The sequence below is a fragment of the Aethalodelphis obliquidens genome, unplaced genomic scaffold, assembly GCF_003676395.1.
Source record: "Aethalodelphis obliquidens isolate GAN/ISIS:26980383/991018 unplaced genomic scaffold, ASM367639v1 scaffold53, whole genome shotgun sequence".
Taxonomy (NCBI): domain Eukaryota; kingdom Metazoa; phylum Chordata; class Mammalia; order Artiodactyla; family Delphinidae; genus Aethalodelphis; species Aethalodelphis obliquidens.
In genome coordinates this window covers 12,573,247-12,599,090 of record NW_020837997.1, presented here as the reverse complement: position 1 = coordinate 12,599,090, position 25,844 = coordinate 12,573,247, and the positions used below count along the sequence as shown (strand labels likewise).

Here is a 25,844-nt window from a genome sequence, read left to right as displayed (position 1 = left end):
CAGGGAAACCGAGGCCAGCCAGGTAGACGAGGCCTGACCCTCGCTCCGTGCTCCCAGCCTTGTGGTCCAACCTCGGCACAGTCCCCGGCCTGGGCGAGATTGTCACCCTTGGCCACCCCACTGGGATGCTGACGGGCCAGTTGCCTGGCACAGTGGTCCCTTGTGGCCTCCTGTCCTGCCCCACCTGGTCTCTCTCCCGCCCCACGCCCGAGGGCTTTATTCCCTGCCTGCAGTCCTGGAACCTCAGGGTGCAGCTAGGCCCTGCTGCAGGCAGCACCGCCTGTGTGCACACTGGGCCTCAGCCAGGTCACAGCCACTGAGTGCCCGTGGGGCCCCAGGTCATCGGCCAGGGGCAGAACGTGCATGGCCCCATCTGTCCCCACGACGCCCCTGAGCCGTGGAACGTCTGACATGCCCATGGCACAGACAGGAGAGCCAAGGCTGCAGCACTGCGCCTCGAACCCCAGTCATTGTTGCTTTCCTGGGAACAGAGTCTATTTCAAACGCATGTCTGCGAGATTAAACCGTTTACCTTAAAAAAAAAGGCGGGGGGGGATACGTACGAAGTAAAACACACAGATTCCCTTGACACCTGAAGCATAGTTGTGCCCGTTTCGCGCCCAGACAGCAACACATCTTCAGGCTTGACGGTGTTTCTCTCCTCATCTTTTTCCTTCATGAAAATGAATCGGTGGTATCTTAGATAAGAGAAACACCAGCGGTGTCAGCAGGGAGGGACCTATGCCCCAGGTCACTGTCACCCCAGGACCCTGCCATTGGCCTGGGCCCTTGCTCTTGCCTTTGTTGTTTTAAACCAGAATGGCCTGGGGGCTGGGCAGGGGACCGGCTGCTAACCCTCCCCCTCCCTCAGGCCAGCTTCCTGCCCAGCGAGCTGGCCCTCAGCAGCCCGGGGCCACTGTCGCCCTCGGTCGTCAAAGGCGGGTCCCACTATTACTCCTACTCCGGTCACCCTCGGCGGAGAGCTGCAGATGGCGGCCTGGGTGAGTGGGGCGGTGGTGGGGACGGCGGTCCCTGTGGGTCCTGGCGGTCGCGTCCTGTGAGGTCGGGCAGTGCTGAATTGGCGCGGCGAGGGTTCCACAGCCCTTGGTCGCTTCCCCAGCCATACACACCCTGCGCACCGTGCGGTTCTGTCGAAAGACGCTTCCTTTAGCGAGGTTGCTTTGATTTAGTGATGCTAAAGTCACCCACCCAGAAGTACACAGGTGCCAACGCAGGCCCACAGCGAGTGGGACCGGGATCCCAGCTTCCCGTCCGGGCCGCACTGGAGCCGGAAGGCCAGCGGCACCTGGCAACCATGGAGGCGCCCAAGCCAGGGTTGGGGCTTAGCAGTTTCGGCGAGGGGGAGCTTGCAGGTCCGGGACTCGGCGACTGGGCAACTGCCAGGAGCTGGGGCTCGCGGAGCAGGCACCGGCTCCCGTGTCCACGAACCCTGCGACCCGGCTCTCGGCACACACCCGCCCCCTGAGTTCGCCACGTGGGCCTGAGGCTGGTTTAAGTCATTCTCTTAGTAGGGGAGCTTGGGGGTCTCTTCTCCGAGCTGCAGGGTGGGACTGTCTCCCACCCCCTAGTGACAGGAGTGTCCAAGCGGGAAGGGCCCCAGTGGTAAGGGCGGGAGCCTGGCCGGGGGTGCTCACTCCTCTTGTCCCAACAGACACGCAGCCCAAGAAAGTCCGGAAAGTGCCGCCGGGTCTCCCATCCTCGGTGAGTTGTGGGACAAACGGGCCCCACAGGCCGAGTGCCTCTCGTGACCCCCTCCCGAGGGTGGGCTGGCCCTGCGTGGGGTCTGACAAAAGCCCCATGGGCTCAGCTGGACTTCTTCCCTGAGGCCCCAGCCCTGAGGTAGTCGGGAAGTCCTTCCTTGGGTCTAGCCTGGGTCCCTCCTGCTTTAAGAGAAGGTGGTTTCCTCTGGCCGAGGCGCCTCAGAAAGGGTGTGAACGGGGTCCTGGAAGCGGGAGTGGGTGGGCATCCTGGCAGCCAGTTAGAGGGTTTCCCGCCCCATCCGCCCTGCTTGGAGCTGCCCTCTGTCCTCACCCCATGCCTGGTGGCTGGCGGGCTGCCAGGCCCAGCAGATGGTGCTGAGCCGTCAGCGGCTCCCAGCCCCGTGCTCCCGAGACTTAATCACGTTGGGAGAAAAGGCACTTTGCTGGACTCCCCGGCTCGGCCACCACCCTCTCTGCTTGCCTTCTGCGCTGAGCCCCGGAGGCTGATGTGGCCCGTACCAGGCCGTAGGCCCAGAGGCTGTTTTAAGACTCAGCTCGTGATGTCACGTCCTGGAACATCAGAGCTGAGAGGCCCCTGAGCCCACTTTGTCCTACCATCTCTCGGCACTTGAACCCCGCTTTCTGCTCCAGTGCCGGGGCAGACGTGGCCAGTTGACCCCAGCACTTTCCTGCAGTGCCCAGCCGATCAGGGTCGGCGCTGATCCTTGAAAGCCTTTGCTGTCTTACTGCTCTGGGGCAACTGGGGCAGAATATTCACCCAGGGCCCTGCCTCTGAGGCCCCCAGGTCTCGTGTGATCAGGGCTGGGGTTAAGGCAGGTTCCAGTGCTGGGGGCGGCACAGCTGGGCTCTGCTGGATCAATAGGAGTTTACTGGATTAAGGAGGGAAAAGGCAGTCTGGGCTGGGGGTCCAGTCTACAGAGGCCTCAGGCGCAAGGCTGGGACTGTGGGGAGGGCAGCAGGTAGGGGTGAAGGAGGAACAGCAGAGAGAGGTGGTAACGCGAGCAGAGCCTCAGACGCGGGGCTGAGGTGCGGTTCTAGAGGGAAGGTTTGGAGAAGCACAGGGAAGTGGGTGGTGGGGTGGACAGCCCTCCAGGTGGAGGGGGAGACCCAGCAGGGGGAGCTGCGAGGCGGGGGCTGGCCGGTCCCCACCCCCCCCGGCCCCTCCTGCCTCACCATGCCCGCTGGCCCAGCACAGGTGTACCCACCCAGCTCAGGTGATGATTACAGCAGGGACACCACCGCCTACCCACCCACCAAGACCCCCAGCGGCACCTACCCTGCCTCCTTCTACGTGGCAGGTACTTGAGGGCTCGCCTGGGTTGCCTGGGGCGGGGCCCGGGCTCCCTCTGCCCGCCCACCTCACCATTCCCCTCTCCGCAGACGGCAGCCTGCACCCCTCGGCCGAGCTCTGGAGCCCCCCAGGCCAGGTGGGCTTCGGGCCCATGCTGGGCGGGGGCTCATCCCCCCTGCCCCTCCCGGCAGGTGGCGGCAGCTCCGTGGGTGGCAGTGGCAGCGGTGGGTTTGGCGGCCTGCACCAGCACGAGCGCATGGTAGGCCCCGTGGGGTGGCCGTGGCCGGGGCGGGGGAGGTGGGTGGGCAGTGCCCCGTCTGACCTCTCCTACCCCGTCCCCTGCACACAGGGCTACCAGCTGCACGGAGCAGAGGTGAACGGCGGGCTCCCGGCTGTGTCCACCTTTTCCTCGGCCCCCACGGGCGCCTACAGCAGCGTCTCCAGCCACACACCCCCTGTCAGCGGGGCCGACAGCCTCCTGGGTACGGCCCCCTCACCCCACACCTCCGGTGGGCTCAGGATCCAGCCCTGGGTATCATCATTAACCGCATCCCCCTTGCCTGGCTCGGGCTCCTCGGGCCCCCTCAGACGTTTCAAAGTGGTTCCTCGATGAGTAGGTCCCACTGTTCATTTGGGGAAACTGAGGCGCAGCGAGGGGGCTGCTCACCCCGAGCCCCGCAGCCTGCCTGTCCCCAGAGCACTGTGGAGGTACGTGGTGAGGCGTGAGGAGACACCCGACAGAGACCGGGGCTGCCCAGGGCCAGGCTGTGGCATCCGTGCAGGCAGATGCGTGCAGAAGGGAGCTCCCCGTCAGCCGGGGCGAGCAAGCCCAGCCCAGGTGCTAGAGCTGCTGCATCCCAGAGGCTGGGCCTCACCTCTCTCCACCCACAGGCTCCCGTGGAACCACGGCCGGCAGCTCTGGGGACGCCCTTGGGAAGGCGCTGGCCTCGGTGAGACTCGGCACGTGGTGGGTGGCTGGGTCGGTGACCCAGGAGACTGACTCCTGACCAGCCACGTGGTGGCCCTTTCTCTCTCCCTGTCCCCGTCACAGATCTACTCCCCAGACCAGTCAAGCAATAACTTCTCATCCAGCCCCTCCACCCCCGTGGGCTCCCCACAGGGCCTAGCAGGTCTGTGCAGCATGCTGGGGGAGGGGACTGGGTCTGCTGACTAGCCCCGGGTGGGCGGGGAGCTGGACAGACCACATGCCTCAGAGCTCACGTTCCCTTGGCCGTCGAGGAGGGCTCCCTAGAGGATGGGGGGCTTCTAAGCCAATGCTCCTAGGTCACAGCAGAGGCAAAGGTCAGGAGGTGCGACGCGGCAGGCCATGCATTGTGAGCGTGAGGGGCATGTGGGATCCAGCGGGGGGGCCTGGGATGCCCAAGAAGCAGAGCAGCCGGCCCGAGGCTCCCGCCTGGACTCCAGGACATGGGCATGTTGGCATTAATTCACCCCAGAAGCTGTTAGGCACCTACTGTGTGCCTCATGTTTGGCTTTGCCAAGGGGGCCGGGTCCCCTGTCCCTAAGAGGTTGCACCCGGGGCTCAGCGAGGGGCTGTGGAGAAGTGAGGGCCACGGTCTCCAGAGGGCACACAGGCCTGCACGGTGCCTCTGGGGCTCCGGTGGGGCGGGACTGGGAGGGGCCGCCTGCCCCGTGGGTTTTGCAGTTGGAGAAACTGAGGCTCAAAGATGTGACCTGCCCACTGGGTTCACACCCCAGCCTGGCAGAGCTGTCGGGCCAGCTGGGCTGAGATTTAGACGTGGGTCCCTTAGACTGCTCTGTGGGCGTGGGAGCCCCTGTGTGGCCAGTCTGGGCATCACAGCCGCAGACTCCCAGCCCAGCCTTTCTCCTTCCATGGGTCAGGCTGCACCGACCACCGCCCCCCCCACTCACGCGCATCTGCCCCTTCCAGGGACGTCACAGTGGCCTCGAGCAGGAGCCCCCGGTGCCTTATCGCCCAGCTACGATGGGGGTCTCCACGGCCTGGTGAGTGTCCTGGGGGCTGGGGAGGGTGCACCCTCGTGGGAGCACAGGGAGCAGAGGTGCTTGTGAACACCCAGGGACACCCGTTTGGGGTGGGGGGTGGCTTCGCATGTCTGCCATGGCCACAGAGCCACATCCTGTAAGAAGTCTCAGGTGTCGTGGAAACAGCAGAATGTGCGACAGCACAGGTGCCCCTTGACCAGGTTAAACTTCTCAGCTAATTTGTTGGGAATAGGGTCCAAAGCTGGTGGGTGGCCAAAGCTGTGGCCGTAGCCTGTGGCCCGCGACGGGCAGCTATGCTGTTGGCAGCTGTATGGGGTCCCGGCGGCCCAGGCCCCTCACCCCTGTCCACCCCACAGCAGAGCAAGATGGAGGACCACCTGGACGAGGCCATCCACGTCCTCCGCAGCCACGCTGTGGGCACAGCGGGGGACGTGCACGGACTGCTGCCCGGCCACGGGCCGCTGGCCTCAGGCTTTGCTGGCGCTGTCATGCCACTGGGTGGGCGGCATGCTGGCCTGGTGAGTGCTGGGCAAGGGCAGGCCGGGGGGTCGGTTGGGGCCAGGCCAGCACTGATAACCCCCCTCGTCCACAGGTGGGCGGCAGCCACTCGGAGGACGGCCTCTCCAGCAGTGGCGGCCTCGTGCACAACCACGTGGCCCTCCCCGACCTCTCCCGGCCGCCTGACTCCTACAGCGGTAAGTCCCTGTTACGTCCCCTGTGCAGAGGTGGCTGCACCCCAGGGTGGCCCACACCGTGGGCCCGCCAGTAGGTGTCACTCCTCCTTGGAGCCACATTCCTCCTCTGGAAAATGGGGACTGAGAGCCACCCGCCAACCTTCCCGGTGGCCTATGGGCCCGGGACTGTCCACCCGCATCTCCAGTTGAGGAAACTGAGGTCCAGGGTAACTAACTGGGCACTGGTGCGGAGAGGGGGAGATGCCCCCTGCCACATCACCAAAGCCCTACCTGGCTTGGTGCCAGGATCCCACAGGGGTTGGGAGGGGCCCTGCTGCTTCCGGGGTGGGTTGCTACCTCTCTCTCTGTTCGCCCGGTCAATCGGAAGAGTCCCAAAAGGCATATGTTTAGTGTCCATCGTGTGTCTGGCACTTTTCTTGGCACCAGGGAACAAAACAGATCAGGCAGAGAAAGGGGGTGACTTGTGCGGAAACTGGAAGGTGAAGGAAGCGTGTCAGGATGAGTGCTGGGGAGAGAGCTGTGTGTGTGTGGGTGCACGCGTGCAAAGGCCCTGGGGCAGAGCTGTGCCTTGTGTGTTGGAGGAACAGCAAGGAGGCCCGTGTGTCTGGAGCAGAGTGAGCGAGGGGGAGAGAGGGAGGAGGGCAGGGACGGGAAGGGACGGGGTAGGGGATGGGGCAGGTCGTGCAGGGCCTTGGGGAGGACTTGGGCTTTTACCCCAGGGAGGTGAGGGCCCTGGAGGGCTGTGGGTAGAAGAGGGGCAGGGCCGTGCTCAGGTGCTCATAGACGTCCTCTGGTGGCTGCTACTGGAAGGACAGACTGGGTGGGGGGCTTGGGTTGGAAGTGGGAAACAGGGCAGAGGGGGACTGCTGGTCCAGGAGGAATGGTGTGGGTGGATGCTGTGGACTGGCCTGTGAGGGGCCGAAGAGGGGGCAGTGGTGTGCGATTTCCAGGTGCTTTGAAGGATTTGCAGATGTGGAGGAGGAGGTACGGTTCCAGTCTGTAGGTGGGGTCTCGGGGTCCTTGGCACACAGTGGGGTTGATGGTGGGGAGCCTGGGCAGGTCCCAGGTGGGGCAGGGTCTTAGGCGGGGCCAGGGTCCCGGGCAGATCGGGGGGGCGGGCATTGAGGGGCCTGGAGGAGGGTGCACTACATTGGATGCTGAGTTGAGGGCCCCGTCAGGGCAAGTGGGGCGGCGTTGGTGGAGTTCTGGGTTGTTAATTGTCTGGGGAAGCAGAGAAATCAGCAGTAGCGAGAGGGGCAAAGTCACTTGGCACGAGGTTAGCTATAGAATGGGGTAACGGGCAGGCTTGCGCATGCCCACTGGGGTTTGGGGCCCTGGGTGTCACAGGGTCCCGTCCCAGGGTCAGTTAATGCTGACCCTGCAACAGTCGGTGAGACCCAGGCCTGGGGAGGATCCAGGACTACACCCACCCTGCCCCCATCGACCTGGTGAAAAATGCGCTGTGCCACATGCTGCGCGCATTTGACCGCAAGGCCCCCCTGAACCCACCACACAACCCTCAGGCCCGCCTGAGGGCCCTGCAGCCCCAGAACCAGCCTGACTCTTGACTGGGTGTCCAGATTTTGTCACTGCACACCTGGGTGGCGTCTGGGGACATCTTTGGCTGTTACAGGGGCAGGGATGACGCTCAGCCCCCACAGGGCCCAGGATGCCCCGGCCTGGTGGCAGCAGTTCTGAGGGAGCCCCCGAGCTGGTCTTTTAAGCACTGCCCGCGTCGTGCGGTTCAGCTATGGGAGAGCCCAGGCCAGTCCCGCGGCCACGTGGTGGTTTCAAGCAGCTGTGTGCCCTCGGCCGCGGGTCTCTTTATGTGGCCTGGGCCTGGGGTTTTGTGGGTCATTGTCCTACTGGGTGGCTTTCCCACCCGACTGCTTGCTCAGCTGCCATGCAAGGACCAGCCCTGGCCTCACGGGACACTAGGTCCCGCCCCAACCTGGGCCCACGCGTGGGCGCTCTTCCGAACCTTCCGAGCGTGTCTCCTGGTGGCGGGTGTGATTCTGGGTTGGAGGGTTGCTGGGCACACACGTGCCCGCCTTTTCCAGATAAGGCGGAAAAAGTGTTTTCCAAAGCGGTCACACCCATAAGCGATACTCAGACCCGCAGCATTTCAGCATTTCCTGAAGCGATGACGCAGATTGCAGGCTCCCGGGGGCCCTCCCTGACCCCCTCGGGCTTCTCCATCACGTCCGCACTGACTTGTAGCAGTTCTTTGGGATCGTGGGGACCTGCCCTTTGTTGGCTTGTACGTGACGGCGTCTTCTGTCCAGTGGCGCAGCCGCTTATTTTCTTGGTGATGAGAAGTTCTCAATTTTGATATATTCAAGTTTATCGATTTCTGTTTCTTTTGAGGACAGCTCCTTAGCGTTTTAGGAAACAGTTTTCCGCCCCTGAGTGGCCACGACATTTCGGCGCACTTTCTTCTGAAGGCCTTTCGGTCCGTGGGGTCTGGAACGGGTGCCCGCGTGTGGCGTGAGGCCGGTGTCCCGCTCTTGGTGGGCTTCTGGGTGGCTTGCCGTTGCGCACGGAGGCCCCTGACTCCGGCCCGTTGCAGATCTCGGGCGCGGCGCCGCCCCAGGGCCGGGCGACATCAAGCGGGAGGAGCAGGAGGACGGAGAGAACGTGGCGGCCGACACCGCCGAGGATGAGAAGAAGGACCTCAAGGCCCCGCGCACCAGGACCAGGTGCCGCCCCCCCCACCCCCACAGGCCGGCTGCGCACGCGCGACCCGTGAGGGCGCCGGCTGCGCATGCGCACGGGAGCCTCTCAGGGCGCCCGTGCACACGCACGGGGCGCCGGCTCCCGAGGCCGCGGCAGGCCCTTGCCCGGCCCTGCCTCACTGTCTCCCTCTGGCCCCTGGCCCCGTAGCCCGGACGAGGACGAGGACGACCTTCTCCCCCCAGAGCAGAAGGCTGAGCGGGAGAAGGAGCGCCGGGTGGCCAATAACGCGCGGGAGCGGCTGCGGGTCCGAGACATCAATGAGGCTTTTAAGGAGCTGGGGCGCATGTGCCAGCTGCACCTCAACAGTGAGAAGCCCCAGACCAAACTGCTCATCCTGCACCAGGCCGTGTCGGTCATCCTGAACCTGGAGCAGCAGGTGCGAGGTCAGTGGGGGCGCCGCTCCCCTCCCCCACTGCTGCCCTCGCTCTCCCCTCCTCCCTTCCTGGAGCCCACCTGCCCTGCGTGACATCCCCCGCTGTGACCTTTCTCCCTTGCCCTGTGACCTTTTCCCTGCAGTGACATCACCCCTGCAGTGACCTCCTCTGCTGACTTTCCGCCTCCTACAGTGACCAGCCCCCCTTCAGCGACCATTTTCCATTTCCCTGCTGTGACTATCCCCCCAGTGACCATCCTCCTCTGCAGTGGCCATTCCCTCCTCAGTGACCATCTCCCTCCTGACCGTGGGCCCTCTGCCTAGCCAGGCCCCATTGCTGTCTCCAGTGGGTTTTTTTGGCCGTGCTGCGTTGGCAGGCGGGATCCTAGTTCCCCAACCAGGGATTGAAACCGCACCCCCTGCAGTAGAAGCGGGGGAAGTGTTAACCACTGGACCGCCAGCGAAGTCCCATCCCATTGTCTCCTCAAGTGAGAGGAACAGACTCTCGACTCCTAGCCCTGTAGCCCTGGGCACTTTGGCACAGAACTGTCTCCTCAGACCCCAAAGACTCCACCTGCCCAGCCCTACCTTCTGAGGAAGCCCAGAGTCCGGCTGGCAGGGACTCGTGTCCCCTGGCTCCCAGAGAATGTCACTGTCGCTCTAGCTCTGAGCAGACACTTCGTGGGGTGCCTGAGCCCATCGGTCCCCACTTGCAGGTGGGGTTCACCCCCCATCCCCAAGGCTGAGTGAGGGTCAGGGAGGCTGTGTGACTCCCTCCAGCTGATTCCTTAACGACCCCCACCCCACCCCCGCTGCCCCATTAACCCTTTCTCTCCTGCAGTGCTGTCGCTTGGACCGGAGCTAGGGCCCTGGCCTGTCGCCCACTGTCCCCTGAGCTCTGGGGTTTCCGCGTCCCCACGGCGGCATGGGCGTCACGCCGCGTCCGCCCGCCTCTCTGCTCTCTGCCCCCCGTGCTCCCCCACCCTGGCCGCCCACCTCCTCATTCCCACCGGCTGCCCTCCTTACCTCGCACTTGCGCCCAAGCGCTGAAACGGCAGGGCTGCGACCCGGGCCTTTCCTCCCCCACGGCCCCCATCGGGACTTGAGGGAAGAAAGGGGCCCCGAGGCCTGTCTGTCAGTTTGGTCTGCACGCTTGTCCTGAGCTCCGGCCGCCGCCGCCACCCGCGGGGGTCGCTCAGGCCCGAGGGCAGGGTGGGCGGGCAGGACGGGCTCCCAGGGAAACAGGCAGATGGAGAGGTTGTTCGTGCAGAGCCCCACACTGCGCCCCTGGGGGGCCTGAGCTGGGGTGTGGACCCCGTGGTCAGCTCTCTGAGCCCCTGTTCCAGACTCGTTGGGGGGACTCAACACTGTGCCCGCCACCCAGCGGTTAGAGCACAAGTGCCAGGCCTCAGGGTCCTCCAGGCAGGGCTCAGGGCGGCCACTCCAGGCCCAGCTCTCAGGCAGCCAGGGTCCAACGTGGGGCAGGTGCAGTCCTGTGGCGCCCAGGCATGAGGGGTCTCCAGGCTGTGAGCTGGTTTGCTTCTGTGGACTCAGTGTCCTGAGCTCTGGGAGCCCCAGGCCTAGCTCTCCTTCACCCAGCAAGCAGCTGCTCTGAACGGGGAAGGTCGTCATCCTGGGGGTGGGGGGCATGGGGCCTCCCTGTTTCCTGGCCAGTCCTGGGCACGGCGAGCGGGCGGGGGCAAGGGCTGCGCCCAGCTCCATGCACATGCGCGGGTGGGGGTCAAGGCCCCACCTCCTGCCAGGCACACGGCATGCGCACTCGCAGCCAGCGGGTGCCCTCCCCACGACCCCCGCTCGGGACTAACGGGGCCCCGGTGCTGTGACCCAGCAGTACGGAGGAGGTGCTGTCCCTGGAGGAGAAAGACCTGAGGGACCGGGAGAGGCGCATGGCCAATAACGCGCGGGAGCGGGTGCGCGTGCGGGACATTAACGAGGCCTTCCGGGAGCTGGGGCGCATGTGCCAGCTGCACCTCAAGTCGGACAAGGCGCAGACCAAGCTGCTCATCCTGCAGCAGGCCGTGCAGGTCATCCTGGGCCTGGAGCAGCAGGTGCGAGGTAGGCGCCCGGGCCGGCCCCGCCCCGCCCTCCCGCCCACCGGGGACCTGAGCCGCCGGCGCCCCCCGACGCTCATCCTGCTCTGTAGACCCCCGGCCCGTATGGCCTTCTCGGGGACGGGGACAGGTCGAGAGATGGAGCAGCCGTGCGGGCCCCCCCCCCAGTTCTTCCTCCCCCCGGGGACCCTCTCCCACAGTGCTCTCCCCCTCCCCCCAGAGCGTAACCTGAACCCCAAAGCGGCCTGCTTGAAGCGCCGAGAAGAGGAGAAGGTGTCCGGCGTGGTCGGAGATGCCCAGATGGTGCTGTCGGCCGCCCACCCAGGCCTGGGCGAGGCCCACAACCCTGCCGGGCACATGTGACAGGAACGCTGCCCAGACGAGTGACCCCACCTTGGTCTAACCTGGGACAGTCAACGCCAGGCGCCTGGTCCCCATCCCACGCAGCCCGTGGTCAGCCTTGAGCCAACACCGCCCTGGGCGCTCCGGAGGCAACACCACCGCCAGGCCTTTGGCTTGATGGATCCTGAAACTGCGTCTCGGCCCTGCTGCCCAGGCCTGGGCGGCAAGGAGCATTGTTTTTGTTTTTGGTATATACATGTTGTCAGACAAGAAAATGAATGCCTTAAGTATAAAACGTGAAGACTCAAACATACCGTTCACAGGAGGGAAATGCTGTGCGGAGCCAGCTTGGTCGGCAGCCACCAACCAGCAACTTGTGCCTACGCCTGAGAGGTTTTTTTTTTTTTTTTTTTTTTTTTTAAGGAAAATAAAAGGAAACTTAGTTATGAGGTTTTTTTTTTTTTAATGTATTAGAAAATTAGTAAGAATGATGCCTTTGGTCTCTTTTTTTTTTTAGCTTTTTTTGCGTATGTTTTCTAAGCAACAAATTTTTTTGTATAAAAGTCTCGTGTGTCTTGCTATTTTTGCTGCTGTTTCTAGAAATGAGCATTGCATTTCATGATCAACAAGGTTATTAAAAGTTGTATTAAAAAGACCCCAGGACTTTCCTGGTGGTCCAGTGGTTAAGATTCCACGCTCCCAATGCAGGGGGTACGGGTTCAATCCCTGGTCGGGGAGCTGAGATCCCTCGTGCCACGTGGCGTGGCCAAAAAACTTTAAAAAGATCCCGTGTAAACTTGAGGTGCCCCCGCCCCGGGAGCCACTGGACCAGGGGTGGCAGGTGCCGTCCAGTTCAGGTTCTAGTGTGGGGGGCTTGCTCTTGTGGTTTTGCTCACTGCGAAGTAGCAGGTGGGCCCTTGCTTGGTGGGGGCCTCCCCTGCCAGATCTGCTCCCCTCCCTCAGGAAGGGGGACACCCTGCTGGGGCACCTCCAAGGAGGCAGGGACGCTCCCCTGTCACACAGCTGAGGTTCCTGCCCGCAAGCAGCTCGGGTCCCCCAGGCCCCCTGCCTGCGGCCTGCCAGCCCCACATCCCTCCAAGTCCTGGGAACTCTCTCAGACGGGACTTTGTGAGGAGCAGCATTCCTGGGCCCGGGGCCTGCGTTGCTGAGCGTGGTAATGGGGGGCCTCCCTAAACACCCCGTTCTTCATTCTCTGAACTCTGGCACAGAAACCCCCTGCTCCCCGAGTGGCCTTCCTGGTGTGGACTGGGGAAGTTACAGGATCCCCCTACCCAGAAAGGCCCCCAGGCTGTGTGTCTGTCAGGGTTGACGCCCCACTGCAAACCAGGAGGCTGAGCCGCTCTCAGGCCCTGGGTGCCAGCTCCCAGGCCTCCCCAAGTAGCCCTCTCTCCCGTATGTTCAGGGGAACCCACTCGGCCTGGGCTGTCCCAGGTTTAAACAAAGTCCAGGGCGGTTGGTCACCTTACGTGTCACCTGGGTGTGGGGTCAGGCCTGCTGGGGTCTCACCTGCCCTCCCTCTACCCCCTGCAGAGAGGCCTTACGTACCCCCAGGCTGGCTGCGTGCACCCCACCCTACCAGCATCCCAGGTGTCTCCCCCCAAACCCCCTCACGCCCCGAGCACTGGGGCGGCCTGACTCCTCAAGACTGGAACTCCCCACGGCTGGGGGCCGGGTGCCCCACGGGAAGCTTGAGGGAACCCCAAGGCCAGCAGGAGCGGGACATCCCAGCTTGGGGCCGGGGCCACCTCCAGGTCCCTGGGATCCCCTGGGGTCTGCCCCTAAGACCAATCAGGGGACTCTCCTTGGTGACTCCCCTGGTCTGTGGGTCTTGTCTCTCTTTGGGGAACCTGCCTCAGTTTCCCTCTGCCTCGGGCCTAACCCACAGACCCAGATGGGCAGGGGCTGAGGAGCCTCTGCGGCCCCCCCGAGGCCCACAAACTTTTGAAATGTGTATTACATATATAATTTAAGTTTTATATATTTTATATATATATAATGAGATTAACCCAGCACGGGAAAAAGTAGCCTTGGGGGAGGGGAAGAACTACAATTACAGGGAAAATTGTGCTCTGAGTGCCTCAGGATAACTGATTTTTTTAAAAACAACAAAAAGTTTTTTAAGTAGAATAATTTTATATAAGTGTCAACACAGCTGGCTGAATTCTTTGGGATTTTTAATAACGATCCTCTAAAGTCGATTTGGAGACCTGTACATAACAGCACTGTAGCAATAAATGTGACATTTTATGACAATACTCTGCTGTCCCTGGATCTTTCAGCTGCTGTGTGCTTACAGATGAAAAGAGGGGTTGGGAAGGTGGTGCCCCCGGTGTCGGTGTCGGCGTAGGCGCTCACTAGGTGGCCTGAGTACATCCCACCAAGGATGGCCCGGGGTGTTGTGGACTTATCCGCACTGCACATCTGGACAGCTAAAACAGCTCGGCGGGCGGGCAGGGGGCTTGGAAACCACAGGAATCTGTTCTTACACATTCTGCAGGCCAAATGTCCCAGGTCCAGGTGTGGTAGGGCCGCGTTCCCTCCTGACCACCACCCCCCCCCAGGAGAGTCCTTCCTGCCTGCCTCTTCCAGCTTCTGGGGGCCTCAGGTGTGCCTCGGTTTGCAGCCGCATCACCCTGATCTCCACCTCCATCTTCAGGTGGCCTCTCCCTGTGTGTCTTGTGTCCAGGTGTCCCTCCTACACACACACCTGTCATTGCCTTAGGGCCGCAAAATCTCTAGCATGACCTCATCTTAACCAATCACATCTGCAAAGACCTTATTTCCAAATAAGGTCCCGTTCACAGGTAGCGGGTGGGGGGTGGTCAAGACTTGAACATGTCCTCTTGGGAGGACACAGTTCAGCCCTCAACCGGGGTTTGATGGGGTGGTGGTGAGCAAGGCCGCAGACACTGGGAAAGGTGGCCACGGTGATTCCTTGTTCTAGAAGCAAAGTTCCTCGGGCAAAGCCAGGGAACTGCACTTGGAATAAGGGCTCCCGGGATGTGGAAGCTGACTGGCTCCTGGCAGAAGGCCACTCCCTGAGTTAGTATGTATGTATGTATGTATGTATGTATTTTAACATCTTTATTGGATCCCAATGCAGGGGGCCCAGGTTCTATCCCTGGTTAGCGAACTAGATCCCACATGCCTCAACTAAGACCTGGCACGGCCAAATAAATAAATTAAAATAAATAAAAAAATAAATATTTTAAAATAAATAATGTAATACACCAAAACCCACTGAATGATTGATGCACACTGAATGGGTGAATTGTATGGTGTGTGGATTATATCTCAATACAGGTGTCTAAAAATATCTTAAAGGTGCCAAAATCCTTATCCAGGGAGGCGTCGCCTCTCTGTCCCGGCAGGGGTTGGCTCCATGAAAATTTCTTGAAGGAGCATCTGCTTGACTCAGGTCAGAGAAATCTGGTGGCAGGGGGTTGGGCACAGGGAAACTGGGGCGGTGGATGTGTGTGTGGCTTGACAGTGCCAGTGGTGTCGCAGGTGTGTTCCTGAGTCCAAGCCTTTCAAAGCCTGTGGCTCCCCATCTGCTGGATGCCCACCGGGCCCTCCAGGGCTGACAGAGAACGCGCAGAGCCCGGTCCTGGAACAGCCCTGACACCCACAGGCCAGGGAGGGAAGGGACATGCCTGACTGAGACAGATGGTGCCGGGCTGCAGCAGGGTGATGGGAACCACAAAAGAAAGGCCCACGTCCTGACCTGTGAATGGCACCCTATTTTGAAAAAGGGTCTTTGCAGATGTAATCAAGTTAAGGATCTCAAGATCATCCTGGATTAGGGTGACCCCCAAATCAATGACAAGTGTCCTTATAAGAGACAGAAGACAAGAGACACAGACGAGAAGCCACGTGACAACAGGCTGGAGGGATGCAGCCACAAGCCAAGGGATGCCGGGGTGGGGTGGGGGCGGGGTGGCAGGGGACAGAAGCTGGAAGAGGCAGAAAGGACCCTCCCTTGGAGCCTCTGGAGGGACCACAGCCCTGTGACACCTTGATCTCAGACATATGGTCTCCAGAACTGGAAGAGGATAAACCCCTGTTGCTTTAAGCCACCCAGCTTGTGGTCATTTGTCACGCAGCCACAGGAAATTAATAGCATCTGTGCCCTTTTTTAAAACGGCAAAACATCCAAACGCAACAGGGACTCTTCATACCTCGCTGGTCGGAACACAAACAGATACAAGGACTTTGGAAAAGACTTTGGCGGTGCACCTGAAACTAACATGTTACACATCAATTACACCTCAACAATAATAAAAGCCTGTGGCAGTTTCTTCTACAGTTAAACATAAGCCTCCCCTACAAGTCAGCCAGCAGCCAGTCCACCCCAGTCATCCACCCAAGAGACACAAAGACACATGTCCACACAAAGACCTGGATGCAACTGCTCATTGCAGATTCCTTTCCCATCGCCAAAACGTGGAAACCACCCAAATGTCCTTCAACAGGTCAGTGGGTAAACACAAGGGTCCACCCACTCCATGGTCCACGACTCAGCAGTGGAAAGAATGAAACTCTGACGGAAACAATGGCTTGGATGATTCAAAATAGCTACGCTGCGTGGACAAAGCCAGACACCAAACAGAACATACTCTATGATTCTCGGTAGAAAAGTCTAGAAAATGCAGACTAATTCACAGTACCGTGGTTGTAGGGGCTGGAGGGGGGAGTGGGTGGGGTCCCAAAGGGGCAGGAGGAAACTTCCAGGGGACGAGGGGGAGGTGTTCATTATCTCCACACTGTGATGGTTTCATGGGTGTGCACCTATGTCGAAATACCAAGTTGTATGTTTTAAATACGTGCATTTTTGTAGGTCAAGTATACATCAGTAAAGTTGTAAAAATTGTAAAAGAAAAGAATCCAACAGATGAACGGATAAACACCATGTGGTCCCTCCACACAGGGGAACATCACTCAGCCATGAAAAGGGGTGAAGCCCTGACACTCGCTACAGTGTGGATGGACCTTGAGAACACGACGCTCAGTGAGAGAAGCCAGACACAGAAGGACACACAGGGTGTGATTCCATTGATGGGAAACGTCCAGAACAAGCAGATGCATAGACAGAGAGTGAATTCCTGGTTGTCAAGGGCTGGGAAGGGGGTGAGGGGTGGGGTGACTGCTGATGAGGACGGGGCTTCTATTGGGGTGATGGAATGTTCTGGAATTAGATGGAGGTGGTGGTCGCACAACCTTGTGAATGTACTAAAGACCACTGAATTCTACACTTTACAATGGTTAATTGTATGTTATGTGAATTTCACATTGATGAAGACAAGAAAAGTCGTTCCCTTTCCTGAGGGCCAGATAGGGATCCTGCATGGAACCCAGGAGGCCAGGGCAGAGGGCCAGCAGGGTGCGAGCGGGGCCAACCGTTCTTGCTTATCCACCATCTCTTCTGGTCACAGAATCCTGGTATTTTCTTTTGGGGATTCTCCTCCAATTTCAGCCCACATCCTCAAATGAGAGGGGCCAACTCTGCCCTGTTTCCACAGCACGCGAATGAGAAGCAGCTTGGGGGCATTTTCTGTGATTATTGGGAAAGAGGTGCCATCTTCCTGCAAGGGTTGCTGTAATGTCAACCAAGAGTTTCTGGGTGCCTCTGCTCAGAGTTCACCACAGAGTAAGGGCAACACAGAGGAAAGAAGAGCTGAGAGATAGAGAGAAGATTCGTAATCATATTGCTAGACTCCTGGATGCAGCTGTGCCTGAAGCCATCTAACATGCCACAGAACTTCCTTCTGTTCTCTTAAGCCAGTTTTTGTTCTTCGTTTATCACTTGAAATGAAAAGCATTCTGCCTCGTGAGCTGAAGTGCATTAAGCAGAAGGAACAATGCGGCAGAGCTTCAGAAACTGCTGGATCCAGGACCTGCAGCCCCAAGGCCTCTATGCCCACCTCTGCTCATCTTTTCACGCAGGTCTAGTCTCTGTCTCATGATTTCTAATCTCTGTCTCAGATTCTACAATCTCCAGGGTGGCCCCTACATCCCACTTTTTAAGTTTCCATCGAGGACAGAGACTTAATTCAGGTCCTCTCTGATCCCAAGCTCAAAAATCCCAGGGCAACTGGAAAGGCGGAGAAACAATGTCCAACTCAATAGCAACGAGCACCCCTCCTGCCCAGACCATGGTCTCCAACCAACCCCATGGTCGGAGGCCAGGGCTAGGTGAGAACCTGCAGCCCTCTGGGAACCGCAGTCTTGGAGGGTGCCGAGAGGCCGATCCCAGCAGGATGGGCTGGGCTGGGCAGACAAACCCCACAGTGTCCAGTCCGCATCTCCAAGGCTGCATTCGACGCTGGGACCCCGGAGGCGGTGAAAGGAGAAGGCGAGCCCGAGCGAGCCTGGGGCGGCGGAAAGCCGAGGGAGGAGGACCCACCTGTCCTGGGTCCATCAGCTAACAGGTGGCATCCTGAATGTTGACAGCGCGAGGAACCAGGCCTCCCTCTGCTGCCGGAATGAGGAATCACTCCCAATCGAAACGTGCAAACAATTTGCCACCGAGCCTCTGAGCAACAGACAACAAAATGCCAGCAAACCGAGGCTCGGGGAAGCGCTGTCATCTGGCCAAGGTCCCACACACAGCGAGTCCAGTGACAACGCCTAATTCCTCCAAAAGGGAGTTCAAATCCCACCCTTCCCCTCTGTGCGACTCTGGGCTTAACCCTTCCCTGTTTGGCCTGTTTCTTTAACTGTAAATAAAGTTCTGGCACGTAATAAGGACACAAACTCACCAGTCAAATGTCGCGGGCCACACTTATTCGCTGGACGTTGCGCAGCTTGGGGCCACTCTGACCGCCGGAGCGGAGAGGCAGACCCCGCGTACTCACGTCACGTGGTCAGAAAGCCCCGCCTCCCTGGCCCGCCCACTCTAGTCTGCGTTCTTCAGACCCTCCCCGGAAGTGAGTGCAAATATTTTCCGAGTCTGCGCGCGCAGCGGCGGCGGTCCCCGGATCTCGAGCGGTCAGCCCGCCTGGGCTGGGCTGGGCCGGGCAGGGCGGGGCGGGGCCTCCCTGCGGGCCTGCGCGCTGCTGGGGCCGCGCCTGCGCAGTGCGCCCGAGCCGGAGGGGCCAGGGTCACCCTGAGCTGAGACGGCGCCGCTATGTTGGAACGGTTCGTGGGCCCGCGCTACCGCCAGCTGGCCAGAAACTGGTGAGGATGCGGCTACCGCCCCCGGACCCCTTGTCCTCCCAGGTCCCAAATGGGGAAACTGAGGCACAGAGCGGCGGCGCGGTCTGCCCCGCGAGTGGCTGGCCCCCAACCCTGAGGCGCTTTGCCTGGGGGCCGCGATGGTGCCCACCCAGTCCGCGCCCAGCACCCCCGGCTCAGCTCCTGGAGCTGGAAACTGACCCTATGCGCTCCTGGCTTTGCTTTTGTTTGACGTTGTTGTGAAGCCGAGGGCTGCGCCTGTCCTTGACTGACCCCCGTGGGAGGCGGGTGGGATGGGGGTGACCCCACGTGGCAGCCGGGATTGGGGAGCACACGACGTGAGGCGCTGAGAAACAGCGGGCCTGTACTCCGCAGTCGTGTCCCTGAGCCCCGGCAGGGACCTTCGGGTGGACAGTGACAGTGGCGCTTTACAGCTGGGGCGACCCAGGCTCAGGACGAAAGTCCGTCCCTGGCGTCGGGTGGGACCGCCAGCGGCCCCTGCAGCCCCTACCGCGGGCGGCTCGAGCCTCCGGGCGCTGTCGGTCCGTCCCTATCTGCGCGTGGTCAGAGCAGCGACCCCCTCATCCAGGGTTTCGTTCAGTCGGCAGCAGCACCCACTGAGCAACTGATGTGTGCTCGCACTTACTACTGAGTCGGGTGCCGGAGACACAGCGATAAACGGAACTTTCCTGGCTGACGCTCTAGGTCGTGGACCAGAAAAAAATTAAACCGATGTGATCCACGGCATGAGGTTGATGTAAAGTAATAAAGGGTGTGGGTGCAGTCCTGTCCCACCCACACTGGCTTCCTGAGGCCAGGAAGCGGGACTCACCCCCAGGAGACACTATGGAGTTGTGGGGTCTCAGTCTCGGAGCATCCGCGCTCACCAGCGGGGTACTCTGCACTCAGCTCCTCCGGGCGTCTTCCTGTGAGGAGGGGGAGGAGAGGTGGTGAGGGTGTAAAGAAGTCCCACGAGGGACTGTCAGCAGCATCATCACCTTCGGTGCCCCGTGGAGGTCAGGCGTGTGGCCACCTCCCTCTCTGTGAGCTGCACCGGGCCCCAAGGGTAGTGGCCAGGATGATGGCGGGGCGGGGCGGAGGGGGGCGGGCGGTGGAGGCCTCCCTGAGGGCAGGCTCCTCTGACCTCAGCACCCCTCAAAGCTGTTGGGCAGTGAGAGGAAAGATTCCCTCTGTGTTCGTGACACCTGCCCCAGAGCCTGTTCCAAAAGCAGCAATAACCCGGGACCCCACCAAGGCGCAAAGTTGAGTTGTACGGGCCTCTCCCCAGGGTCTCCCCAGGGAGCAGGGGGTGTCGTTGGTGAGGCAGGTTGGGGAGGGGGTGTTGCTGCTTCCATCTCTCCACCCCAACACCCCAGGCCCATGGGTTATGGCGATCCGGTGAAGTGGGCACGCATGCACAAATTCTGCCTCTGCACAGACCAGCGATGGAGCCTGTGAGAGTTCTCTGTCGCTGCATAACAAAGAGCCCACCAAATGCAGCAGCTTTGCAGACATTCATTGTCAGTTACTGTGGGTCAGGAATTGGAACACAGCTGAGTCCCCTGCTCAGTGTCTCATCTGAAGGCTTTACTGGAGGATGTGTTTCCAGGTCACACCTGTGGTTGCAGCAGGGGGCCACCCTCAATCCTCTGCCACAGGGGCCCCTCTACAGGGCAGCTCACAAACTAGCAGCTGGCTCCCCGCAGAGAGGGTAAGAGCAAATGAGCACGCCCTGACGGAGCCAGTCCCTAAAAGTCCATCTCAAAAGTGACATTCCCTCGCGGTCCGGTCCAGTGGTTAGGACTCGGCGCCTTCACTGCCGGGGCCTGGGTTCAATCCCTGGTCGGGTAACTAAGATCCCGTAAGCCGTGTGGTGCGGCCAAAGAAAACCAAACCAAAACGAAAGAAGTGACAGCCCATCATCTCTCATATTTGATTTATCAGAGGCGAGTGACTGGATCCTGCCGACCTCAAGGGGAGGGGCTGTACAGGGGTGTGAACACCAGGAGGTGGGACTATTGGGGCCGTCCTGGACCCTGCCCATCAATGGACGTAAATGTGGAGTGTGGTGGTCTTGGAGTCCCTGCCTCGGCTCTGCACACGGTGGGCTGTGTGTCTCGGGGGCATGGCTTGCCCTCTCTGTGCCTTGGTCTCATCTGTGAGACAGGGACCCTGATAACTCACACCTCCCTCAGTCCATCGGCTGTCTCAGGGATCGAGCTGCTGCAAACCACATTAACGTGCCTACCTGCAAAGTTTAGATATCCTTATGCTTTACAAGCTTGGGCTTTTTTTTTTTTTTTTTTAGTGGAATTCCTCAAATAAAACCTTAATCAGGGACTTCCCTGGTGGCGCAGTGGTTAAGAGTCTGCCTCCCAAAAAAAAAAAAAAAAGAGTCTGCCTCCCAGTGCAGGGGACCACGGGTTCGAGCCCTGGTCCGGGAAGATCCCACATGCCACGGAGCAACGAAGCCCGTGTGCCACAACTACTGGGCCTGCACTCTAGAGCCCGCGAGCCACAACTACCGAGCCCACGTGATACAACTACTGAAGCCCGCACGCTCACAGCCCGTGCTCTGCAACGAGAAGCCACCGCAACAAGAGAAGCCACCGCAATGAGAAGCCCGTGCACCGCAACTAGAGGAAGCCCGTGTGCAGCAACGAAGACCCAGTGCAGCCAAAAATAAATAAATAAATTTACTAAAAAAACAACAAAAAAACCCCTCATGCATATCCTCATATGAAAGCAGATGGGAATGGAGTTGCCTCAGGGTCACTTGCCTGGTGCCTGCCCTCGGGGTCATCAGCAGGATGTGTCCACAAAGCTGGGCAGGGCCCGGTGTGTGGGGGTGGTGTGGGCACCACTGATAAATGGCAGCTTGGGATGGGGGGGATCCGGCCACGCTACCGGGAGGGTGAGGCCTGACCCCCGTTCTTGCAGGTTACCCACAGTGGGCATGTGGGGCACCGTGGGAGCCCTGGGGCTGGTGTGGGCCACTGACTGGCGGCTGATTCTGGACTGGGTGCCCTACATCAACGGCAAGTTCAAGAAGGACGATTAATTAAACCCATCCCCCTCGGACCCCTCCGGTAAGTTTCAGCAGCTGTCGGCTGGTGTAGCCCGGGATTCCTGAGCAGCAGAGGGGCAGTGTTCCCCGCAGGTCCAGGGCTGGACCGGCAGGTGTTGGGGGCACACCTGGAGAACCCTGCCTGAGGGCGGAGCCCTGCACTAGCCTCCTGCCTGGTGGCGCAGAGCTGCCAGCCAGCAGCCTCGGTTTGTGGGGCTGGGGAGTGGGCGCTGCCCCTCGGGGCTCAGTCCTGGAGGCTGAGCCTGCACCCTGGGTGGGGCGGAGGGATGCCCCGTTTTACAGACAGGAAAGTGGAGGCTGGCCTCCCTGGGCGGGCTGCTATGAGCACTGACGAGCCTGGCGCTGTGCTGCCCACCTGACAGCCCAGAGTGCACGCGCATCCCCATTTCACAGACTCCTAAGTAGCACAGCCAGATCTGGTGTTAGAGCCTGTCGGCGGCGTCTGTGCTCTTACTGGGCGCTCAGCATCTGCTGCTCACCCTGCTTCATTCCCCCTCCAGGTGTCTGGTGGTGCTGCCCCCTTCCATCTGCATCTGGAACGGCCCAGGCTCTTGGGATTGACCTCGAGGAAATACACGGCGCGAGTTAGGTTTCCTACGTTGGTGGAAATAACTTTGGTGTGTGAACACACATGGCATTAAACCTCACCCTGAAACCTGCTGGCCTGCACGTGCTCATGCTGGGGCTTGGTTATGTTGACTGCAGGCCCAGGGGCCCAGATGACCCGGGGAGCCTTTCAACTCCAAAACTGCAAATCTGCAGTTTCCCAGCGGCTGGCAGACATGGTTTGATTACTTCAGATGTTTAGTGGATAATACCTGCACGGGGTTTTTATCGATTGCTGCCTTAAAAAGTTACCCTTGACCTAGTGGCTCCAGACGAACATTCATTATCTCTCAGCGAGAATTTGGGCGTGATCTGTCGGGGGGGTCTTGGCTGAGGCTCCCTCATGAGGTTGCAGTGGTGGCATCGGCTGCATGATGAAGGGTGGCACCGGGGTGGGGTGGGGAGTCGGGGCTTCCCGGAGGCCCCCTCACGTGGCTCCTCCCCACGTGGGCCTCCCAGACGCTGCTTGAGCCTCTCTACTACACAGCGGCCCGAGAGCAGGCAGGGAAGAGCCTCTGTGCCTTTTATGACCTACTCAGGACTCTCAGGCCATCTCCTGCTCCACACCTTATTCGGGAGGAGAATTAGGCTCTGTGCCTTGAAGGAGGAACATCAGAACCTGTAGACGTGTTAAACCATCACCGGGGATACAAAAATGAGCGGGTACACGAGGATATACTGCATACAGGCAGTTCCCTCCAACTCCTGCCAAGTTCCGGAAAATTCTAGAAACGTTCTATTTGTGAAGAAGAGCTATTTTATTAGTCTGTTTGGGCTGCCACAACAAAACACAGGCCAGGCAGCTTAAGCTACAGAATGAGTGTCTCACAGTTCTGGAGGCTGGAAGTCTGAGCTCAGTTCTGGCAGGGTTGGTTCCTGGCGAGGGCCCGCCTCCTGGCCTGCAGACAGCCCCCTTCTCACTGCATCCTCACGTGGCCTCTCCTTGACGTGAGCAAGTGAGCTCTCCAGGGACTCTGAGGACATGCTAATTCTAGGGGACCAGGGCCACACCCTTCTGACCTCATTTAACCTTAATTGTTTCGGGGGGGGGCATCTCCACATACAGCCACACTGGGGGTTAGGGTGTCAGCATGTACATTTCAGGGAGACACTTTCAGTCCACAGCAGCTTTGTATATTTTAACACAAGTAGTGGCATGTTCTACACACTTTTCTGCACAAACATTTTACACCTATTGCTTATTTCCTGGAAGCCATGCCACTTTGGAAAGCACAAAGCGTCATGAAAAAGTCTACAAATAAGGGATTTCCCTGGTGGTCCAGTGGTTAAAATCCACCTTGCAGTGCAGGGGTTGCAGGTTCGATCTTAGTTCGGGGAACTAAGATCCCGCATGCTGTGGGACAACTAAGCCTGTGTGCCCCAACCAGAAGCCTGCAACGAAAGATCCTGCGTGCCACAACTAAGACCCAAAGCAGCCAAATAAATATTTTTAAAAAGTCTGCAAACAAACGCTGGAGAGGGTGTGGAGAAAAGGGAACCCTCCTAACACTATTGGTAGGAATGTAAACTGGTGCAGACACTATGGAGAACAGTTTGGAGGTTCCTTTAAAAACTAAAAATAGAATTACCATATGATACAGTGATTCCACTCTTAGGCATATATCTGGAAAAGATGAAAACTCTAATTCAAAAAGATACGTGGAGGGCTTCCCTGGTGGCACAGTGGTTAAGAATCCGCCTGCCAAAGCAGGGGACACGGGTTTGAGCTCTGGTCCGGGAAGATCCCACATGTCGCAAAGCAACTAAGCCCGTGCGCCACGACTACTGAGCCTGCGCTCTAGAGCCTGCAAGCCACAACTACTGAGCCTGCGCTCTAGACCCCGTGTGCCACAACTACTGAAGCCCGCGTGCCTAGAGCCCGTGCTCCGCAACAAGAGAAGCCACCACAATGAGAAGCCCGCGCATCGCAACAGAGTAGCCCCCACTTCCTGCAACTAGAGAAAGCCCGCGCACAGCAACAAAGACCCGATGCAGCCAAAAATAAATAAATACATTTATTAAAAGAAAAAAAAAGATACATGGACCCCAATGTTCATAGCAGCACTAGTTACAATAGCCAAGGCATGGAAGCAACCTAAATGTCCATTGACAGGGGAATGGATAATGTGGTGCATGTACACAGTGGACTATTACTCAGCCATAAAAAAAGGATGAAGTATTGCCATTTGCAGCAACATGGATGGACCTAGAGATTATCATACTAAGTGATATAAGCCAGACAAAGACAAATATCATATGATATCACTTATATGTGGAATCTAAAAAGATGATACAAATGAACTTATTTACAAAACAAATAGGCTCACAGACAGAAAACAAACTTATGGTTACCAAAGGGGAAAGGGGGGAAGGGAGGGATAAATTAGGAGTTTGGGATTAACGTACATTGCTATAAATGAAACAGATAAACAACAAGAACCTACTCTATAGCACAGGGAACTATAGTCAATATAATAAACCATAATGAAAAAATATGAAAAAATATACATACATGTGTATAACTGAATCACTTTGCTGTACACCTGAAACTAACACATTATAAATCTGCAATTCAATTTAAAAAAAAAAAACACACAGCATCCTCAGTTTTTAAACGGCTGACTAGTACCAACATTTACTAACCAGTCTATTAGCAAAGGACATTCATTTCCTGTCATTTGCCATTATAACAATATCTGTGGAGTGAGGTTATTTCAGACATAAATGAATAGATGCCACTTAAATACCTATAAGTGACGGATTCTGAGATAAGTTACTCGATTTTTTTTTAAAAAATTTCTAACTCATGCAGATGTGGAGAGTCCCACAGCCCCCCATCAAAGCCTGAAACAAAAGGAAATGTGAGCCCCTATACACGAGTTTTTATGTATTTTTGTAATGGCTAATGGTTTTAATGAAAATATCTCAGTTTGCTTCTGTGAAAGCCAAAAGTAAAATTTTAATAACTTCAGGTTCAGATTAAGTACAATATTTAGGCTTAAACTTCTGTGAGTTTTCATACAACTCCTTTTCAACATTTCAATACTTTTTCAACCACTTCAGTGTTCAGGGAGGGGAAAGTTAACCATCAAAAACTACACAAAGGACTTCCCTGGTGGCGCAGTGCTTAAGAATCCACCTGCCAATGCAGGGGACACGGGTTCGAGCCCTGGCCCGGGAAGATCCCACGTGACGCGGAGCAGCTAAGCCCATGCGCCACAACTACCGAGCCTGTGCTCTAGAGCCCGCGAGCCACAACTACTGAAGCCTGCGTGCCTAGAGCCCGTGCTCTGCAACAAGAGAAGCCACCGCAATGAGAAGTCCACGCACTGCAACAGAGTAGCCCCTGCTCACTGCAACTAGAGAAAGCCCGCACGAAGCAACAAAGACCCAACGCAGCCAAAAATAAATAAATAAATAAACTTATTAAAAAAAAAAAAAACTACATAAAAACATATTGTATAAAGGGGGACTTCCCTGGTGGTCCAGTGGTTAAGACTCTGTGCTTCCAATGCAGGGCGTGTGGGTTCGATCCCTGGTCGGGGAACTAAGATCCCACATGCTACGCTGAGCGGCCAAAATATAAAATAAATTAAAATTAAATTAAATTAAATTAAAAAATAACTAAATAAATAAAATAAAAATATCTTCCAAAAAAAAATCTTCCTACGTCTTGTACTAGGTTGGTGTTCAGTAAATATTGCGTTAAAAATGTATAA

The 25,844-nt window shown here is 58.4% G+C and overlaps 2 protein-coding genes and 1 long non-coding RNA gene across 19 annotated transcripts in view; 2 read left to right on the top strand and 1 right to left on the bottom strand.

Annotated features, from left to right (window-relative positions):
- Nucleotides 1–13,511, top strand: part of TCF3 (transcription factor 3) — a 35,859-nt gene extending 22,348 nt beyond the window's left edge. For 2 of the 17 annotated variants that reach the window (XM_027085617.1, XM_027085613.1), the window contains 13 exons: nt 872–1,001; nt 1,673–1,722; nt 2,938–3,040; nt 3,123–3,292; nt 3,383–3,515; nt 3,925–3,983; nt 4,085–4,163; nt 4,946–5,019; nt 5,376–5,537; nt 5,612–5,714; nt 8,284–8,413; nt 8,598–8,833; nt 11,116–13,511. In XM_027085617.1, the coding sequence (XP_026941418.1) occupies nt 872–1,001; nt 1,673–1,722; nt 2,938–3,040; nt 3,123–3,292; nt 3,383–3,515; nt 3,925–3,983; nt 4,085–4,163; nt 4,946–5,019; nt 5,376–5,537; nt 5,612–5,714; nt 8,284–8,413; nt 8,598–8,833; nt 11,116–11,258 (1,572 nt within the window). In that variant the 3' untranslated portion in view covers nt 11,259–13,511. Of the gene's footprint in view, nt 1–871; nt 1,002–1,672; nt 1,723–2,937; nt 3,041–3,122; nt 3,293–3,382; nt 3,516–3,924; nt 3,984–4,084; nt 4,164–4,945; nt 5,020–5,375; nt 5,538–5,611; nt 5,715–8,283; nt 8,414–8,597; nt 8,834–10,672; nt 10,900–11,115 lie in introns of those variants that run through there. The other 15 variants (XM_027085622.1, XM_027085614.1, XM_027085616.1 and 12 more) reach the window with 15 other exon arrangements.
- LOC113608772 (uncharacterized) lies at nt 513–18,009 on the bottom strand. Its single transcript, XR_003428417.1, has 2 exons — nt 17,662–18,009; nt 513–1,148 (listed from the first exon to the last, which is right to left on the bottom strand). It is a non-coding gene; the product is annotated as an uncharacterized LOC113608772 (long non-coding RNA).
- A 295-nt stretch (nt 18,010–18,304) lies between these two features.
- On the top strand, nt 18,305–22,179 carry UQCR11 (ubiquinol-cytochrome c reductase, complex III subunit XI). The gene is made up of 3 exons (XM_027085612.1): nt 18,305–18,434; nt 21,372–21,520; nt 22,020–22,179. Exons 1-2 carry the CDS (start codon nt 18,385–18,387, stop codon nt 21,490–21,492), a joined length of 171 nt encoding a protein of 56 aa, XP_026941413.1. The 5' UTR covers nt 18,305–18,384; the 3' UTR covers nt 21,493–21,520; nt 22,020–22,179.
- The last annotated feature ends 3,665 nt before the right edge of the window (nt 22,180–25,844 follow it).

Bases quoted from the DNA above. Each gene is read 5' to 3' on its own strand.
- UQCR11 (XM_027085612.1), top strand. From the start codon at position 18,385: ATGTTGGAACGGTTCGTGGGCCCGCGCTACCGCCAGCTGGCCAGAAAC. The intron at 18,435-21,371 runs GTGAGGATGCGG...CCGTTCTTGCAG, and splicing joins CGCCAGCTGGCCAGAAACTG to GTTACCCACAGTGGGCATGT.